The 20,654-nt window shown below is 41.2% G+C and overlaps 1 protein-coding gene across 4 annotated transcripts in view; it reads right to left on the bottom strand.

The window, feature by feature from the left end:
• Window positions 1-20,654, bottom strand: part of RBPMS (RNA binding protein, mRNA processing factor) — an 817,626-nt gene that overhangs the window by 222,797 nt on the left and 574,175 nt on the right. For 2 of the 4 annotated variants that reach the window (XR_011280398.1, XM_069626172.1), the window contains exon 6: window positions 4,222-4,352. The exons of the other annotated variants lie outside the window; for them this stretch is intronic. Coding sequence is in view for 1 of the 2 variants with exons in the window: in XM_069626172.1 (XP_069482273.1) it covers window positions 4,222-4,352 (131 nt within the window). In the remaining variant the exon portion in view is untranslated. The remainder of the gene's footprint in view (window positions 1-4,221; window positions 4,353-20,654) is intronic. 4 annotated transcript variants of the gene reach the window in all.

The following is a 20,654-nucleotide window of genomic DNA, read 5'->3' on the forward strand; positions in this document are numbered from 1 at the left end:
ATCGGTATGCAGATGCCATTTTGCGGTGTATCTCACCTGGGGCTTGCCTCCTCCTCCCAGCTTTCTGCCAGCTTGCTTCAGACGTTCTTTTCCTTTCCCCACACTTTCCTCTATGTCGTAAGATTCATGACGCTGTGTGTGTGGGTGGGGCAATGCCCCGACACTCGGCTGCAGACTTGATGCCAGAGGGTCCCAACCCCAGCTTGCCAACTGGCAATCGCCTCATCTCCATGTTGGCGGATGCATGTCGCAGCTCGCAACTGCCCTATTTCATCTATTGGAGCCATCCGCACTCTGCCTCCCTGACGTGCAGCACCCATGTCACTCTGGGCACTGCCAATGGCACTGCATGCACAATGATACACCTGGGAGTCCGGCGTGGAGCCACGGAGATCTATGGCGCAATGGATCAAGACCAGGGTAGGTCATGGTCGGTGGGGTCACTCGCTACCATCGTCGTCAATGTGATGTCCCACGCTGATGCATGCAGACACGAGCGGGGACCTTATGCCTAAACAACACGGACACTCGTGTTGGCTGTTAACTCTGCACCGCCCTGTTTCCGGCACACGTGCATATTTATATTTAACTTTTTCCTCCCCTTCCTTACATCACATGGGGGTGGGCTCCCCATCCCGCCACATGGTGTTAGGAGGGCACAACACCACAGAAGCGATTTGAAGCTTGTATAATGATCACATGTAATTGGGTTTTATACAGCACAACATATGACATTTACAGACCCTCTCGCACCTTTGGGTCCGATAAAAGAAGTGGGGTTAGTTAGTGGGGTAGCCAGAGGACAACAAGGCTGCCCCGGCACAGTTGGTGATGGGAAGCAGCTTGGAGAAACCATGGCCTGATGCTGGTTTGCTAAGCAACGTGTGCCGATGTGCTTTGCTAGAGGGATGATGAGAGGTAGAGCAGAGAACATGCGCTCTGCTGCGAGTCAGTATCTGTATACTACGAAACCTATGGTGATGGCTTGCCCATGATTCACAGAGGGATGTCTTACCCTTGATTCACAAGGGGGTGTGTTGCCCTTGATTCACAAAGGGATGTGTTACACATGTTTCACATAGGAATGTGTTGCCTTTGATCAAAACAAGGATGCGCTGCCAATGATTCACAAAGGGATGTGTTGGCTGTAATTCACAAGGGGGTGTGCTGCCCATGATTCACATATGGATTTGTGCCCCTTGATTGACAAAGGGATGTGTTGCCAATGATTAACAAAGGGATGTGTTGGCCATGGCTCACAAAGGGATGTGTTGCCCATGATTCACAAAGGGATGTGTTACCATTGATTCAAAAAGAATGTGTTGCCAATGATTAACATAGGGATGTGTTGCCCTTGATTTACATAGGGATGGGCTGCTCTTGATTCACATAAGGGTAGCTCTTGATAAACATAAGGGTCGTCCTTGATTCACATAGGGTTGGGTCCCCTTGATTCACATAGGGGTGTGTTGCCCCATGTGTACCCTGCAGGAAGATTTCGTTGGCTATAATTGTGACTTGGAGCAAGGGAAAGTGGACATAACCCATGAGTCATTTTTGTCGCATTGTGGCTTTCCACCCCTCAGAGCAGTACCCCGTATCCACATCAAACTATTTGCATTATTATTCAAAGAGGTTGGGAAGATGAGCTCTGCCATCATCTGTCCTGCTCCAATCAACATGTGTAGCTGACGGCAGCCAGTGCATATGTAAAGAGTCTGACGCATCCCTGAGTATTATGTATGCATACTGTGGCCGGCAGCACCTCTAACATCGCACACGTCACCTTTAAATATGGGTGACCTCCACATTGTGTGCTAGTTCCATATATGTTTACTGATCATATACGACATTCACACTTTCAGAAAGAAATACTGAAGGAGGCTGCAGCTGAGCGCAAAGATAGAGGGGGGCCATTTAAATCTGTTGTTTTGTTGTTTGAGATATACCACATACGTTACACTAAAACAATTCCTGAGAGAAAGTACATTAAGGATTCAAAACATAAATTCTAGATTTAACAGGCTCTGACTAGTGTCCCTTTCTTGGTAGCTAGAGACCCATTCAGAGGCTAGGCTAAAACATGGGACTTATTATAACATCAGATGGTCTGGAAATCTCTGTGCCTGAACTGTAGAATGGTCATCTTAAATGTAAGCTCCTAGTGTCTGTCTGATCTAATAATTTGGGGTAATAACCATACACATGTAAATAAGAGATCACATTAAACATAAACCGAAGGCCTCATTGCGAGTATGCCAGCAATTCCGTGATTTTTCTGCAGAACTACTTGCAAACAGGTTTATCCTTACTAACACTTGGTCCGGCCAGTTTACCGTTGTATTATGAGTTGTGGTAAATTTGTGTTTATCCTCATTTTTGGAGTCCATAGAACCACAGAGGGATTTTGAGAGATTTACAATAGCTGTCTTTGCGACATTGGAAATCTGCTGATGTTTTTAGGTAAAGTGGAAGATTTACCTCCAGCTACAGGCCAGATGTAAATCCTCCGAACCTGTGTGGTAAAATTGGTGGTAACTCCATTGCCACCCAAAAAATGTGGCAGCAATAAAATTACTGCCAGAATTCTATTGTAGCTCCAAACTCGTAATAAGGCCCAACAATTTTGGGAAGGGAGAGATGTAGAGAGACATTGTGCTGCTTTCATTGCAACACCTTCAAAACAAAATCAAAACATATCCTGAAGCAAAGTGGTCATTCAGCGCCATTCATGTTTTTTTGACAGCGTGGTAGCCACTGTCATCACTTCTGCTGTGGCGTGCTTGCATGGGGCATCATCCTCATTTTTATATTAAAACAAAATACTCACCTTAGGGCGCATTAGCACACCTTACAAAAAGCATACAAATAAACACAGGTAGACAATTTACAGGTGCACATTTTCTTCAGACCAGAAAGGACACACACAGTGAGGGTAGGGGTGGGGGGGGGCACAATAGCCTCTGCTTCTGCGAGCACCCCATAGCCAGGGGTGAGCCATACACTTTTGGGGCTCTACCCAAGATGGTCTCTCCGCCCAGGGGTGTGTGCAGGAGCGCTGGTGTTGTGAAGTGAGCGTAGTCTGATGCAGACCCCAAAGAATCCATAATGTGGCAAAAACAGCATCAAGATGTATCAGTACAGATAAAAATACTTTTTACATGAGCAGCATATTTCATAGTTGGCCAAATTGTCTCAGAGCAGGATGTCAGTTGCGCCATAGGCCAAAGATATACAGCCTCTAGCCCTTCACTCCAGACGGAGTTTGGAAATGCAATTGCTCAACGCGATGTAGGACAGATAGTTTGACCCTCAATAGCTATATAATCGAGCATTCTACTTCTCCACTACACAGCTACAATACGTTCAAAAGCAAAGACGGCTAGCTACCTTTGTGTTTTGCTGGACTGGTCCATGGAGAACGCAGACTGACTGTGACCCAAAATTGCCATGGCCTTCCTTCAAAAATAACGGCGAGTTCTTGCTCCTTCCTCCTACAAGATCAGGTTCTCTTCTATGGAATCACCAGCCACTACTCTTCACCTTTCAGCTCGGATGCAAGCCTCAGCGCAACAGAGACATTTGCTCTCAAATAGATTCATTGGACTCTTTGCCTAAATTCTCAAGAAATAGAGCGGGAAAAGAATGTCTTGCATAGGCATGTGGACTAATGCATCAAGTGGGTCCCCAGTCTGCGGCAAACCAATAAACAACTTGGGGCACACATGACCATGCTCTTTGCTGTTCTAGGGGAAACGCAGATTTGGTAACAGCAATCAAATAACGTCTACGGGGAATGCATACGAAATCCCACTGCGTGAATTGTATCAACAGACCGAATGGAAACATAACATTCTGGTGCCGAGCTGAGGCAAGAAATCGAATGTGCAGATGCCTCGTCAATAGAGGGTCTGAAATGAAGACGGAGAACCTCAGACAGGGCTGCCGCTACCTGAACGTGATTGGTGAACGGAAGCAGAGTCAATGGCGGAGGCGAGCGTGTAGGACGTCAGGCAATACAGTAAGTGTTGGTCATTTCTATAAGTCTATTGCCATTCGAGCGGGGTGCATGGATTCAAGTGACAGGGATGATTTCATTTCAGGTGATCGGTTAGAGAGAAGAAACAAGAGTTAGTGATTTCGGGGTGCACCGTCGGTCCAGGATCGAAGAGGGCCGGTGGTAAAAAAGGGGGTGAATCGTGGCTAATTGTTCTAAATTACCTGTGCATGCAGTGAAGCAGGATAGGTGAAAGCAGCAGGAGGCAGAGCAGGCGCCAACTCCGCTGGGTACAGGGGGTAGGGCGCCCACACTTCAGGGCTACTGGAATAGAGCGCAGGCACTGTGAGCTCATCTGCAAGGGAAAGAACACAGACAGTTAGTGATGGCAAAACAGGGCGCCTCAACACACATCCGAAGTACGGCAAGATTAACATTTAAGTGGACTCAACAGAATTGTAGACTGAAGGCATTTTAAGGCCCTCTGAAAAGCCATTTTCCACACAGGGGTGTGGCGGATGGAACAGTGTGAAATCAACTATCCACACTCCCTCCCTACGGTATAGAAATGCACGAGGGAATGGAAGGCACATGTGTTACTTTGTTATTGAGGAATAAGCAAGGCAGTCAAAGGTCTGATTTCATCGGTGACCGTGAAGTGTCAATTTTCTATGTCTGCATCAGAAGCAGGAAGTGCATATCTGGCATGGATATCTCTTCTTTCAGCGTGAGCCTAGCAATTCTGTAGAGTTCACTGCCCCTTCAGCCACAAAACAACCTTTTAAGGGCTTTTTACTTTTACACAGGAGCCTCGCTGGGTCTGGAATTTAGGGCAATCATTTGAACTCTGCATATTTTTTAATTCAAATTTCAAATTTTGAATGTCTATTTGGAATGTTTCCTTTAATAACAGATCAAGTAAAATACATTTCAGACGAGCAAATCTTCTTACATTAGAATACATTGCATAATGATGCTCTCACCAGATTTTTAAAGAAAAAGTTCAACATTAGGCTTTTATCGTGTACATTGCGGCACACAAGAGTTGTTCAGAAATAAATTCACACAGAGATCCTGGTGCATTCCTTCCTCCAGCAAAATAACCTTGCGTCATCTATTGTATTTATATTGTAGCTCCCAAGCCGATATATTGCAGACAGAACAGTACACATAACATCTATCAAAAGGTAGCTATTGCATGCACTGGTAGCAAACTCATGAATAAGATTATTAATCTTCAGGTGGACTAATAAAACAAATCGTATTTTTCGTCATAAATGTATGTTCTTTATTAAGGAAAATGTCTGTTAAGATGCATAATGCAATGCATTAAAAAATACAATGCATGACAATATAAATCAGATTAAAACATTTTATACAAATAAAACAATAATCGTAATAATTATTACCTTAGCAAAAATGTTCTTTTTTTAAAAGATCTCATAAAAATGCTTCATATATAGCCCAAAGGACTGTACGGAGATAACAGAAAGGGGAGAAAAATATGTTGTCTTACACAATACCAAAATACAATAGAAGACAGAGCTAGCGATACAGGTACTAGAGTCTAAACCTCTCAGAAAAAGGAGAGGACCAGGCACATCTAAAAGATTAACATCATTTTAATAAAAAATCACGAAGGTTAAAAAACAGGATTAAATTCAAAGGTCCACAATACAGAACCTATCAAAAAATATTGACAAAACATAGGATTACGTAATAGGCAATAAATGATCATGAAAACAAATATTAGAAAAAACAGCGTACATCTAGGACAACCTATTGTGTACCAAACTCCATTTGGATTAGTATGTTATATTATCATATCTCTGTTTTCAATCCAGAGAGCTGTCTCGACATGATTCTGTTCACAAACACAAATAACGAACATTCACAGGAGAAAATAATTACATACTTTTTATCCTGCGGGTTTATTTCGCCTATGCTAGTTAGCGGGGTGGTTTTGGATACGGATTGCCACTATCTATGGGTGTTGTGCCTCATACCTAGCTCACTGCGCTACGTATTTGCTATTCACCACCCTCTTTAGCTCTCGCACCTATGGCCACCCTGATGGGATTTTTCTATACAACCACGGGTTATCCACACTCCCTCCCTACGGTATTTCGCCTCACGGGTCCTGCCGGGCTTTTCTACAGACTGGCTTTTTATATAATTATGTGGTATTAATTCGCAATTTTTTCATCTTTATGGGCCCTTTTACCTTGTTTCCGTCTCAATCTTGAATTTATCTTCCGTACGATTTACAATAACTTTACAAACGTTGTCTGGATCCCAACCTTCTTGTGATCTGTATTTTGGCTATTGCGACTGGCCTTCGTTTGCAGGGTCCTGTTTGGAGTACTACTTGTCCAGTGGAAATTAACTGCAGACTCGTGTAGTGGAGAATCTCACGTACCGGTCTTGTGACGTCGTGGTGGCCTGCCCTTTACCTTTATAGGCAGGTGAGCGTTATTTCCTCAGCTTTACTTGTAGTAACCTTTCTACTTGTAAACTAGCCCTTCTGGCCTTGTCTACTGATTTAGTGTTTGTGTTGTGAGCACTGATATCGCTATGAGTTGAAAGCCCATATTAGATGCTTTTCTTGTATTATATACCTCGTAGGATTGATTCACCCTCCTACTCCAATTTACCTATTGAAGTTGAGAGCCCCCACGAGCACCAGATAAGGTAAATTTTCCATTTTTGGTCCTCCTGTTCAGTAATTTAGAACTATTTCGAAGTATTTAAGCTATTCACCAGCTGATTCTTTGTTTTTATATGTTTTAACTCTACAGGTGCTATGTGACTGACCCAGATCAAGTCTGTGACTCTATAGGAACTAGGTTTTTCGGTGTAATTATTTTCTCCTGATGAATGTTCGTTATTTGTGTTTGTGAACAGAAACATGTCGAGACAGCTCTCTGGATTGAAAACAGAGATATGATAATATAACATACTAATCCAAATGGAGTTTGGTACACAATAGGTTGTCCTAGATGTACGCTGTTTTTTCTAATATTTGTTTTCATGATCATTAATTGCCTATTACGTAATCGTATGTTTTTTTCAATATTTGTTGATAAGTTCTGTATTGTGGACCTTTGATTTTAATCATGATTTTTAACCTTCGTGATTTATTATTAAAAATGATGTTAATTTTTTAGATGCGTCTGGTCCTCTCCTTTTTCTGAGAGGTTTAGACTCTAGTACGTGTATTGCTAGCTCTGTCTTCTATTATATTTTGAGACTGATCCACCCAGATATAGACAGAATAGACACTGCCAACTAAGTTTGAACAGTGGTCTACCGGGTTTCCTCTTTTTGATATTAAGTCTTACACAATACAAACCTTCTTGTTTAAATGTTAGAACTATTGCCTGGTGTTGAACATCTTTGTGTACCGGGCATAACAACAATATTTGAATGATAGTTTCCAAAGTAACCTTAAAAAAGGGACAGCAATGACTACACTTATGCCCCTTATACTTTACTTGATTTATTGCTAAAGTGTTGAACCTCAATCTAGTAATCAAGAAATGGTCCCTGAAGTAAGGTGAATAAGTAAGTAGGGTTGTGCAGCGCCTTTCATAAAAGGACTCTCCAAAAAATGAATTGGTTGTAGTATTTTATTCCAAGCACTCTCTTCGAGACAAAACATAGGCTTTGAAGCCACACTGAGTATGTATTGAAAATGCTGTAAATAATATAATGGCACTTTCCAACGGGTAACAATTGTTCGAGGTAGAAAAGGAAATATTCCAAAACAACTTGGATGTCCTCAAATATCTTTTAAAATAATGTTTCAGAGATTTGCCTTTTCATTTAATATTGTTTTCAAGAAGAGAGAAATTTGAGTTATCCTCAAGGCTTAATTCTAGAGGTTGTTAATGAAAGGGTCTTGAGTGCAATAAAATCCACTTGAGCAGAATTCATCAAATGGACATCATTAATATATGTATGTAAATAAATAGATCCCATAGTGAGTCCACCTCCTCTAGTGAACCTAGAGGAGCATACGAGTTTTGAAGAGGAATTTGGAATTGATTTGTATTGACTTTGTCACAAGAGGAACCCCCCCCATAAGCAAATACATTCTGAAGTAAACTGTCAAAGTAATTTCCACAAAGTAGTTTACTTTGTGGGAAATGACAAGGAACCATCTAACCAACTTGCCTCTTCCAACCATTACAAGTTCTTGTGGGTTAATTACTGGTCTGCTAATGTTAGTATTACACCATATCCTGTTCATTAAAGAAGTATCTTCATATTGAATGTCCAAAAGATGAGACTTAAGTTAGAACAACTACATATGGGAACACTGCTGTTGGAAGGCTTATATAGTGTTAAGTTTGACCTTTCTTATGGATTTAGTAATTAACGTTAGTATCTCTTTTGCACGTGCCTTCATTTTACCATAATAGAACAAACTTTGCGCCGTCCACAGGATACAAACCTCTGGATTACATCGCAGGCACAACTTTAATTTGCTGGCAAAGAAGGTGGAAATACCAGCCGCTGACACACTGTGACAAGTATCAGAAATTACAGCGCTTGCAAAGCACTCACATGACCGCAGTCCACAGACAGGGCTTTTTTTGTGTGTCCACAGCGAACTAGAAGGGACCCATCATCGTTCCATTTTGACTGATGAAAAGTTTAGCCAGACCGATGCGCATTTTCAGTTGCCAACAAGCAAGTTGGGAAAGAAACTCAAGACCAACTGCAAACATTTAAACTGTTGTGACTCCTCACATGCTGAAAAAACATTTAAGATGGCCATGAAATCTGAAAGTTCAGTCAACTAACACGACGAACAACAGTGGGCTAGTAAAATAGGAAGTGTCCTGAAGACAGGTCCAAAAAGTCACGTGAGTTAGATCCATCCATGCACGTAGTGGTGAAAATAGTTGGACCCAGAAACACATCAAATGGTCAACACAACATTTATATTTCAAAGGTATTTGAAACTTGCTAATGATGAGAAAAGCAATGTCGAAACAAGCTAATGATTGTTAGACACCTGTAATTACTAATTACTCACGTTTAAGTACTAACCTCACATTTACCTGTCAAAATTGATTTGTGATAGGCAGGTAACTCCTTTTGTTCCCATTGTTTGACTTACACTGATTCATTTATTGTTTGTTTTTTTAAAAAAACGTTATGTATGATTTTGTATTTGATAATATTAAAATATGCCAATCTTTTTCCATCTTTTGGTACCCCTGGCTGAATTGGCTATGACAGCTATATAAATGTTTTGATTGTGGCTCTTTGACGCCCCTGCGTGTTAGGACGTGTAGCTGGTCTGTGGTATTTCTGTTGTAAAAAAGGGAATCAAAAATGAGCTGCAATGTTCTTTCAAAATGGTTTCCCCATTACCTGTTAAGGAGTTAGAATGCTTCATGTCTACATGGTTGGGACATGAAATGTTGGAACAGTCCGTGAGTTCGAGGAATAAGCACCATGCTAGTCTCGTGTGCACCCTTTATATGCAGCTAATGTTTTCAAGGCCTTACTCTATAGGAGTTCATAAGGACCTTCAACAAGCATCATCACAATTTGTCATACCTTAAGCAAAAGAGAAGGAAGTGAACAGCTGTTTGTAAAAGCTTAATTGCAAGCTTGGTATAGTGAAGAGTTGTGGAGCCCTGTTCCTCAAGTAGATGTTCTGGTGATCGCCCCTCGCAGAGCGAGGACAACATAGATATGGCTATGCCCTGGACATCTCCTGCAAAGCTTCCAGAGACCCCAGGGCACAATGGTAAAAAATAAAGCCTGCTCGTGAAGATTCTCTCTGAGCCCGTTGGCTATTTTGTTGATGTTGACCAAGCAAAATGCAATAATACATGCTCTGGTGCTCAAAACGCGACATTGAATCGTGGTAGGATTCTCTAGTCATGGCGTACTTATCACTCTTGTTCAAAACTGTAGTGGAACGCGCAGCTGCAGCATTGATTGCCTGGGTCCCTCACCATGTCCACTTATGAACTTTACGTCAACTTTTCTTTTCTCAACCTCACCTTTCCAGGTCACCAATAAATTACCCAAATACATTTTTTAAAGAATAAATATGTTGTAGATATGAAGGTCTGTCAGAATTTACCCTCATTTGGATTTCTAGGAGCACTTCCGCATAAAGAGGAGTTGTCTTCCAAAGATCAGAGGCCAGTACATTATCTGGGCATAGAAGAACACCAAAGGTAAAAGTGGGCATATGCCAATCCTTCCCATCACCCATGGAAGCGAGATAGTGCACCCATGGATTGTGCCATCTTTGCCTTCAATTTGGTTATTTGCTGGTGCCAGGCCCTAAACTGGCAACACTGTGGTCTGGAAAAGTAAAATTCTTAAGTACCTTATTTGTCGCTCAGTGAACTTGGAAAAGCACCACAGTTGGTTTGTTTTGGCCGAACAACAATGTTATGCTTTTTTACACATTTATCAGTCCATGTTTCCCCTTGCAGTACATTTCCAGGGCATGTAGATGTCTGTGTGGTCCTGCCTGCATGGGGTTTGGTCACTGGTTCATCTATGTAAAGAAAAACTGTGGTCCACAACTCTTGAACATACAGAGCTTCCAGACAACATACAGCTCTCCAAATAATTTAGGAACAAAATAAATACACATGTGGCCAGGACACCAATTCAGGGATAGCAAGTGGTACAGTTGAATCAACATTCGTTCGATAACAAACTCTGGCCAGATGAGCAGCATACAATCACTTGAATGCATACAAACCATTGAGGGGAGGGGACTTTTAAGGGCTGCTAATGTTTCCCATAGAATCTTCTTACTGTTCAAATTGCAAATAAGCTTCATATCATAGAAGACAAAGCTAATCGCCCATTTTTCATTTTGACATATTTTGATTTGATGAGACCACGTAGCACGCCCCGATCGACCCTTCTAAAAATCTTGCTTGGATTTTAGAGGGAATAAGCTGATCTTGTAGCCAGCTGAATTATCTGTTAAACAAGATCTTCTCAAATGTCACCAACTGGATTCCAGCTCTACATCGAGTGGCAGTATAGTAATCTGTATAGACAGGAGAAAGACCAGCAGAGATGTGGTTTGTGCATATCTGGAAAATATCCTAGTTGTGCTGTTAGCCTCTACAAAACTTGTATACCTACAGATGTAGACTTGAGAAAGCTCTCGTAGTTTTAGAAATGTTTCTTGTTATGGCTTTATCTATTTTCAGGGGGGTTTGAGTTAGAATCAAACTTTTGAAACATCTGTATTGAGACTTTCTAGATTTGCTAGACCTCACAGTGATGGGCATACGTGTTTGTCCTAGTTTAACAAATACTTCAGAGGAAAGAAAAAGAGAGCTGCTGCTATCCCAAACGATTAGCAGTTCCAGCGCCAAATGGCTTGGCAGGATTACCACCCCACTCCATGAAAGAAATAAGGAAAAGCAAAAACACTGATGTTAATGTTAAAGGATATTTGTACCGCGCGCTATCACCACCGGCGTGGACCCATGGCGCTCTCGCGGCTCTGAAAAAGGGAATGGGGAGTGAGTTAGTGGGAATAAGCTGGAAAAGTGCAAGAGAGCAGTGATGTGCTGTTGGCAGCCTCAGCCCGGTGGGTCAGTTGACTGGGCTTGGGATGTTCTACCGTCGGTAGTCGTCGTCTGCTGTTGTGCGAGTCTGTGTGTGGTTTGTATTATAGTTGCATTGTAGTGAAGTTTGTGTGGTTTGCTGTGTTGTAGGCTTGTGGTTACGTTTGGCTAGAGTTTGAGAGGTGTATGCAGAGGGGTGAAATTGTCAGTGGATTCGCTAATTGGCATTGTTGTCCTTGCAGTTATGTCTAGGTGTGATGCTTGCTATCATTCACTATTCCATCTGAGTGTGGCACTTGCTAATCTTCAATATCCTATCTAGATGTGTGGCAGGCTAGTGATCTCGGTTCCCTCTAAGTGTGGCACTTGGTAACATTCACAGTTTCATTAAAGTGTGGCACATGCTAACATTCACAATACTATCTAGATGCAATGCAGGCTAAAGTTAACAATTTCATCTAAGTGTGGCACATGCTAACATTCACAATCCTATCTAGATGTGACAGGGGCTAAAAATAAGCATTCCATCTAATTCCATCTAAGTGTGGCACATGCTAACATTCACAATCCTATCTAGATGAGACGCAGGCTAAAGATAAGCATTCCATCTAATTCCATCTAAGTGTGGCACATGCTAACATTCACAATCCTATCTAGATGAGACGCAGGCTAAAGATAAGCATTCCATCTAATTCCATCTAAGTGTGGCACATGCTAGCATTCACAATCCTATCTAGATGTGACGCAGGCTAAAGATAAGCATTCCACCTAATTCCATCTAAGTGTGGCACATGCTAATATTTACAATCCTATCTCGATGCTATGCAGGCTAAAGTTAAGAATTCCATCTAAGTGTGGCACATGCTAACATTCACAAACATATCTAGATGTGACGCTTTGGGAATTTATGATGGAAGCAATTGGTTGACGTTGCAAGAGTGTTTTTAGGGAAAAATGATGTGTTATAAACCTATTTTCTTTATAGTGTGTTCATCATCAGATTGTAGATTAATCACTGAGTCCAAAGAAGAACAAAACAATTAGCCAGCAAGATTATTTTTCACCATGATCTGTTAGTTCAGTATGGCCAAGTATCTATCATCATCTCTGTGTTCCACAGACATGCCCTATTGTCTTTGTACAAGAGCCTTGCTGACACTTAAATGAAGTAGACGTGTGTGTGTGTGTGTGTGTGCGCACGCGTGTTTACCATTTTTGCCTTTGCAAATGGTTTCCTGAGTTCATCCAGTGTACAGTGTGTATGGTAAAGCAACTTAAGTATTCTCATGTGACTCAGTAAGTAACTGTCTCATACCATGTCTCATAAACATAGAGGGAAGTGTTAAGACGGCCCAGGAAAGTCCTGGATTACCCAAAGGATATGGAGTCAGTCAAAACCAGACTAAATAGCGGAGTGCAAGGCAAAACCCACCTTTATTGACATCCTAAACAAAGCAGGGATAGCATAGTAGTATCAAAATCTTGGAGCTCTCGATTAATTCAATACAAACAATGGATTAAATATTCAACAATCGTCATTGCTGATGCCATTGTGGTACAAAGTCTTTGGGGACTGAGGATTAGTTAAGGGAATTGGCTACATATAGACTCTATGAGTATACAACATCTTATTGGGGTAGGACAATCTGATGGCTCCACCTGGGACCACCTCTAATAGAAAAAATAAAAATACATCATATCTACCCCTAATTATTGGTTGGCATGTAATTTGTTGGGCGGCCTAGCACCAGGGACTTTAATTGGTTGGCTTTCTGCTAACAACCTTGGGCAATTGATAGGTTGTCAAGACATGAGCCAGACAAGAATAGGAGAAGAGAGGTCCACAGGCTAATTTTCATTCAATAAAAAAAATATACCATCCCTCATTCCTAGGCAATGAGCCAGGGTGATTTCTTTGCACTTGACCCCGTATGTTGTCTCGTATCTCATTGTATCTGTAGGGAGTACAGCTGGTGTCCTACGTGTATTGGTTCCCAATGAATGGACAGTGTTTGCCAATTATGGGTCACGTGTGATGGGTGTGTGGTTGGAATTATTTTACCCTGCATTTTTTTGGGTTTGCAGCTAATATTAATGTGAGTGTTATTGTTTCCTTTACAACTGGGGACACTATTGAGTTATTCTGTGTGGATTTCTCTTAGCTTATAGTTGTGTGCACCTGGCTAACAATGGTCCGTAGTGCTCTTCTAAACTTTAATCTGGGAGTATACTTCTGCATCCTGGGAATTGCTTTCTCATGTCTTCTCTGCAACACTATGACCCTCCCTTTTTTTTCACGGTAATCTTGCTTCCGGTTGCCAGCTACTTCCTGAACTCTGCACAGATCTGTATTTTTGTGATTTCATCATCTGAGTTCTCGTGAAGCCTTACAGCCTTTCCTTTAATTAGAAGCATGTTGCGGCTTCCATTTTGGAAAAGATGGCTGGCCAGTACTGTTGCGTTTCTATGTTAGTGAGCTATATTCGTGGGCCGTTCGGTTGTCTTAGTAAGTAACATTTCTCACCTGTGCGGTTTTAGGCTGGGGAAGGGTCAGAAGCTATGGATACGTATTCATCTGCCTCTCAACAGAAGACGACTAGAAAACGTACCCAGAAGCAGTCAGAACATAACAGCGAGAAGCCAAATTCTCACAAAGGTGTACCATTATTTTATCTTAACACTAGACATTGCTTTACAGTCTGTAAAACTATATTTACCTAATGAACAGTACAGCTCCTCACAGAATGTTGCATCAGTCTTCATGTGAGTATATGTATGTATGAATATGTACACAACTCTAAGTCATACATGAAAGCAAATTATGATGAAATATGTTATTCAGATACTTTTGACATCATGTTTCTTTTTATTAGATTATCTTGGTTTTGTCCCATTTTCTTTTTTTAATGTAATACGTTTCTGGCTTCAGTCGGAATAATGTGTTTAAGGATTTTTTTTAAAATCACATATGTATCTAGACCACTTTTAAAATACATGAGAAGCCTAAACAAACTGTAACACCCCTGAATTAGAGGCTGGTGATAGGAATAGTACCTGGTCCCCAGGGCAGTGGTCCGTGGGTCCCCAAGCCCTGTGGATGTGGATTTCTGGGCAGTTTTGGGCAGTTGCCCATTCGCACCATGTCACTTATATCATGTCATATTAATCTTTATTCGGCTCAAAAACATTAGGATTTCATCAGAATACAATAATCAACACTTATGACTTTTCAATTGTAAATTATTATTGAGTAAAAGAATAATACACTTTTAAAACAGTTTCTTTAAAAATTACATTCAATTGATATACACTGCTTTAGGGAATAGTAACACTCCAGGAATGCAGACTAAAAGAAACAAAAAAGAAAAACAGCGAGAGGAACTCACAGACCTGCATTTGGATGCATTCAATAAACATATACTGCTTTAGTGAATGATAGCAGTCAAGGAAGGTAGACTACAAAGGGGAACCAAAAAACAGCGAAAGAAACAAACAGCCCTGTATTTGGATACATAGTACATAAGCCCCAGCTTACAACACCATTTGACTAAATTTAAGAGACTTTCACAAATGCACTGCCTTGGATAATCAAAGCCCCCACTAACATCTAAGTCTCAGCAACCAGGCACAACGGATACATTTTGCCATATTACTAAGAACACATTTATCCCGCCTATGTTATGTTATGTTATTTGGCATTTGTATAGCGCTCTATATATCATTGGTATGACCTCAAAGCGCTGGTAGGTTGAACGCCCTCAGGGACTGTATCAACCAAACGAACCAAAGCTTCTGCAGTAGACCTAACTTCTGCCACTCTAAGAATTGGCTTTAGATACTGAGATCTCAGTGCACTAAGGCCTCCACAAAAGAATAAAAAGTGACATAGGTTTCTATACTAGAAGAGCAGAGTGGACACAGGCCCGTTCCAGGTTATTGTATAGGAGGCCAATCTCAAGGTCCCCAGGCAAACATTAAAAGGTATAGTGCAAGTGCATACAGAGGTTCAAGATAGTCCAACTACCCCTCAAAGCCAAAATCAGATTTACAATTGAGGTACTTCGGGCCCAGCTTCAGCTCTTGGCACAATGACATCATCGTTCTCCTGCTGTGGTCGACCATTACTTTCTTTACTCCAAGAGTTACAGCTTTGTTAATATTCCCAGGGTTTGTCCATAATTCTTGTACATTGAGTTCTGTCAACATTTTCCTCACCTGCCTAACCACAACAAACCTTTACCCCCATTTGAATCAATCAGCTGCTCCAAGGCTTCACGATATAGATCTAGATTTGGTGTGCACTATAGTCTCAGCCAATATATCACTGTTTTTATTTGGAGCTCAATACTAAAGGGGCACAGATCTACTTCCATATGAATAAGAGCATTTGGAGATCGTTGAGCTAACCTAATTGTACTTTTCAGAAATGTATTTTCAACTTTATCAAACTCCGATACATTAGCATGGCCCCAAATTTCTGCTCCATAGGAAGCTACCATAACTGCCTGCTTCCTATACTTATTTAGCACAGTAGAGATGGCTCTTTGGCCATGTTTGTTGAAGAACGGCCTGACTCCACTACTAAATCTTTCCAGGTTAATAGCCATTCTCTTGAAACCTGACCCCCAGGTAATCATAAAATGTTACCTGTTCAAGGGCAAGGCCTTCGACTCTGGCTATTCGCATCTGGTGTTTAACAAAACTGGGTTTAAACACCATAGAGTTTGTTTTGTCTATATTCAGAGTGAGCTTGAGTTACCAGCATTTACTCACAAACTAATCAAATGTTGCTGGCATTGCCTTTGGCGTTGTAGATAACAAGATGGCATCATCCACAAAAAAAGAGAGCCGGATATCTCTCAATACCCAATTTGGGTGGATTCTGGCACTCTTCAAGAAGGGTGCTGAAGACGTCGTTAATACAAATACAAAACAAAAGAGGGGTGAGGAAGCACCCCCGTTTCACCCCTTTCGACACTTCAAACGTGGGCGTCACCTCCCCTGACAACCCATAGCGGACTGCAGCTTTATTACCAGTATATAACGATCGAGCAACTGTTAGGAGGTTAGATGGCATTTTATAGATAGATAAGGACTGCCTGAGGTGCAGGTGGACCCTACAACTGAAAAGACAGAAATAATAAGCATTGTAAAAAACTGATTTGGACTGAAAGGAAAGATTTCATGTGAAATGTGCTTTGAAATTACATTGATTTCTTTGGACAGCCATTATTTTCTATGGAGTCTCTTTCTGTTCAATAGACTATATTGATTTCAATGGGCTAGAATTGTACAATGATCCAGCTTTGCTGCCCAACCCCGATCCTGTTTACCAGACTTTTCAGTTTGACAGCTGGAACATGTTACATTGGGGTTTCCACTCTCTAGATTTGCTGTTGCTAGCCCTTTGTAGGCAGTAGTCTTTTCCTTTGGCAATTTTAGCCCAGACCCCTGGTTCTGGAGGGTATACTATCAGGCCTGCCTGAGGCTTACCCCTTTTCCATGTACTAAGCCTACGCTATGATTTATGTACTTAACCCTGTTCCAGTAACCTCTACGCTCGCTTTTCCATTGACTCCCATTGTGTGATGTATTTCTGTGATCTATATTTTCCATTTAGTTTAAGTGCCGTTCCTCTAACCACATAAAGGGGTTCCTTGCTTTTGCCATTGAATTTCTGTACACAAGGATGATGCACTGTTTAGGTAATCTAGACAGTTGCTTTGGGGCTTGGAACAGTTTGGGTTGTATTTAAGCATGGTGTGACCCTTTAAAGTGTGAAATACATTTTAAATAGATGTACTCTGTCATTAAACTGTGAGTACAAGGTAACTGTTCACTTGAAGTTATACATGTAAAAAGCTTTCATTAAGAAAGAAGAAAAAGATCGCACATTTTATGCCGAAGGCTGGTTGAATTTTAAAAAAAATACATTGTGTTCATTTTGTGCTGTAAAATAGACATTGCATAATGAACTACAAGTGAAAAATCACCTACTGATTTGTGTCCCTGCTGGGTATATAGATGTAAATCTGCCCACTCTGTTCCAGTGTTATCCCGTGTGCTGTTGTATGCAAAACCTGTCACTGAAAGTTGTGCTGATTTCTATTCAAGTGTCAATTTTGCTTTTTTTCTGGAGTCCAGTATTCTTTTTGCGTATACTTTCATTTGCCTGGAATGTGCATTCTGACCATAGCTCCTGCCATTCAGCATGTGCTTCCATATTCCATGTCTGTCTAAGCCAGGCTAGCCTTACACTATCTTGTCAAGAACTCAGGTAGGGGATCACAAGTCTCCCATACCCCGCTTTCACCACCACTAAGTGTATGGAGGCACACAGTGGCGTATTTAGGCTTTCAGCTGCCCTAGGCCCAAATAAGTGCAGGCACTTCCCCCAACTTTACTCCAACCTTCACCAGATTCCACCCCTTGAACAAACTTTGTCCACATTGTCCAAACTAAGCCCCTTCACCCCCATTTTGTCCCCCATTATGGCTTCATAACTTTATAAGGATGTTTTCTTAAGGTTGTATGGATTAGAAAGTTATTGCCTCCTCTCTATTAATTCAAGCCTGTCGTCCTTTATGTTCTGTTAGTTGAAAGAGTGTTTTCAGATCTCTGCGGCCCAATATTTGGAGAACGCAGTGTCTTCTACAGTTGAGTGCACTAGAGGTAATTGTTACGGCTAATTGTCTACTTTCGGTGAAGTCCGAAAACAATCTTTTAGAGATAGTGATAAGAACATCAGCTGTCTGCCAACTGGACACAAGTGAGAGAATATGGAAATGGGGAATTTTGGTTTCAATGCTAATATCTGGTTTTTCTCACTAATTGCCTGCAGTCACTCTATGAAAAGCATCTAGACGCCTCTGTAATAAGTGCCAGGCTATTATGCAAGCCTATGCAAGAAGGACAAGCATACTCATCCTTGGCACTTAAGGGGTTAATGCAACATAACTCAATCTCTACATCTGGTCTTGTCAAATAGTAAAGTTTACATGTTTCATATATGCAAGTGTGTAGGAACATCTTATAAAAATGTAATGTAATGAAATAAGGCAAGTTACCTCCTGCAGCTGATGAACCTCCCATCCCTTGGGCTGGAACTCCATTAAATGTGGCAAAATCAGAAGTGAAGTTTGTAAACTCTACCTGGGCATAGACACCTCAGAAGAGTAAAGACAGGTGGGGAAGGTTCTTGGAATCTATGGCTGTGCATTCTCACATGGGAAGCAACAGCATTCCTCCTAGCTGCACAATGCAGGTACCTTTCATAACAAATGAAGTGGTAAATACTGTTTGCATCACTCCCAGAGTAAAATTGAGTAGTGGCTTGGTTGTTCCAGCACAATATTACCTTTGTGTGTGTGGTTTAGGCTATGGGTCTTGCCAGCTTGTATTTAATGTTATTTAAAATGTTTGTTAACTCTGTAGAGTTGGTTGGACTGTACAATACATAGGAACATTTTGAGATGTTTGGGTATAGATATAGATGTCCTGCTGTCGTTTGAAGTAGTAAACGTTCTTTCTTGTATTTAAAATATAATTCATTGAAAAATTCATTTAAACCATCACAGTTATGCTTTGTGTGACATACTTTGCAGTTGGTTCTCCGGGTAGTACTGAGCGTGCAGCAGAATGTCATCAAAGACTCATGATAAATCCAGCAGGGTTGCCATTTGCCTGCTTAGCACTGAGCAGCTTCTGTAAAGATGGCGGAATGGATATCTTTACGGGACACCTTTATAGCTGTGAAACAGTGTGTACCTTTGGCACACAGTGTTTGTTCTCTCCCTTCTATGGCTTTGGGCATCCTTTCACAGGTTTCTTGATGCACTTGCGCATTCAGATTTACTATTTGCCATTTTAACTTCTCTATGATCTATTTCAAGCTCGTGCCTTTTGGGCGGCCACAGACCTCTGAAATGTGGAGGGAAATGAGTGGTTGCTTCTGTACATCATTTTAGTGCCACCTGTGGGAACTTTGTGCTTGACATAAACCTAGGAATGCGGTTAATATTGTAAAATGACCATCATTTCTACCCTTTACTTTTCGGAAGGGAAAACCCTAATTTTTGCAACGGTTCAAAAAATGCATTTTGTGTATTTGAATATAAAAGTGATTGCTTAACACAGTGTATGTTTCTATTGTTTAGAAATAACTCCAAAGGTAATGTGAAGTGGCACCAGTACAACCAATGACATTTTGGCTGTTTTGCATACTAAAGGACATTTTAGGAAGATAAGAATGACCGAAGAGCTTTATATCTGTCATATATGCCTGTGAGTGTTGTATGACTGAATTACTAAATACCTAAAGCACGCTGGGTTTGCTATGCGTTTCTTTTTATTTTTTAAAACAAAAGTCACCCAGCTATAAAGCTTTTGCAAATATTAAGCATATATAGAAGTTTGGTCATCAAATACCTTAGCTGCCAAAGTGGAATGACTGCAAACATCTTAAAATTATTTGCAGTGTTGTGCATCAGTCAGACTCGGAGAAACTAAATTGGCTTTCTATTTAAAAAATGACAACCGGTAAGTTGAAAATAAACTCCAATAAAATGCAGCTCCTTTGGCAATCTGCAGCCCTAGGCCTAGTCAGCCTTGTTGTAAATACGTCTATGGAGGAACGTCATAATCATTAACCCAGAAACCTCTGTCTATTGCAAAACACATGCTAATTTTCCAATTAGACATCTAGGACGACGACCCACAATGTATTTGAGTGCAAGTAGGATCTCTGTCAGAACTACAACCACATGTGAAACGTTTTAGCTCTTTCTGATGTTCTTGATGGCAGAGCCCTGAGCTCACGCCCACCATGGAATCAATTGACCCACCTGCCGAGCCCCCCACCCATCCGTACACTTCAATGGGTCCCCACTTGCCAAAAACAAAACAGTCTGTTTTTAGCCACCAAGGGGACTAAAAAGGTTCAGAGGTATGTGATGGGTTATGTAATTTTATGGGGACGCAGCCTCTGCAGGCATTCAATCAGACTGTGTTTGGTACACCTACAAACACACAGGGATTCACAAAAAATCACACACATAAATCAGCTGCTTATAGTAGTGCCTTGTGTG

The sequence above is a fragment of the Ambystoma mexicanum genome, chromosome 6p (assembly GCF_040938575.1).
Source record: "Ambystoma mexicanum isolate Mex_15411 chromosome 6p, UKY_AmexF1_1, whole genome shotgun sequence".
Classification (NCBI taxonomy): Eukaryota; Metazoa; Chordata; class Amphibia; order Caudata; family Ambystomatidae; genus Ambystoma; species Ambystoma mexicanum.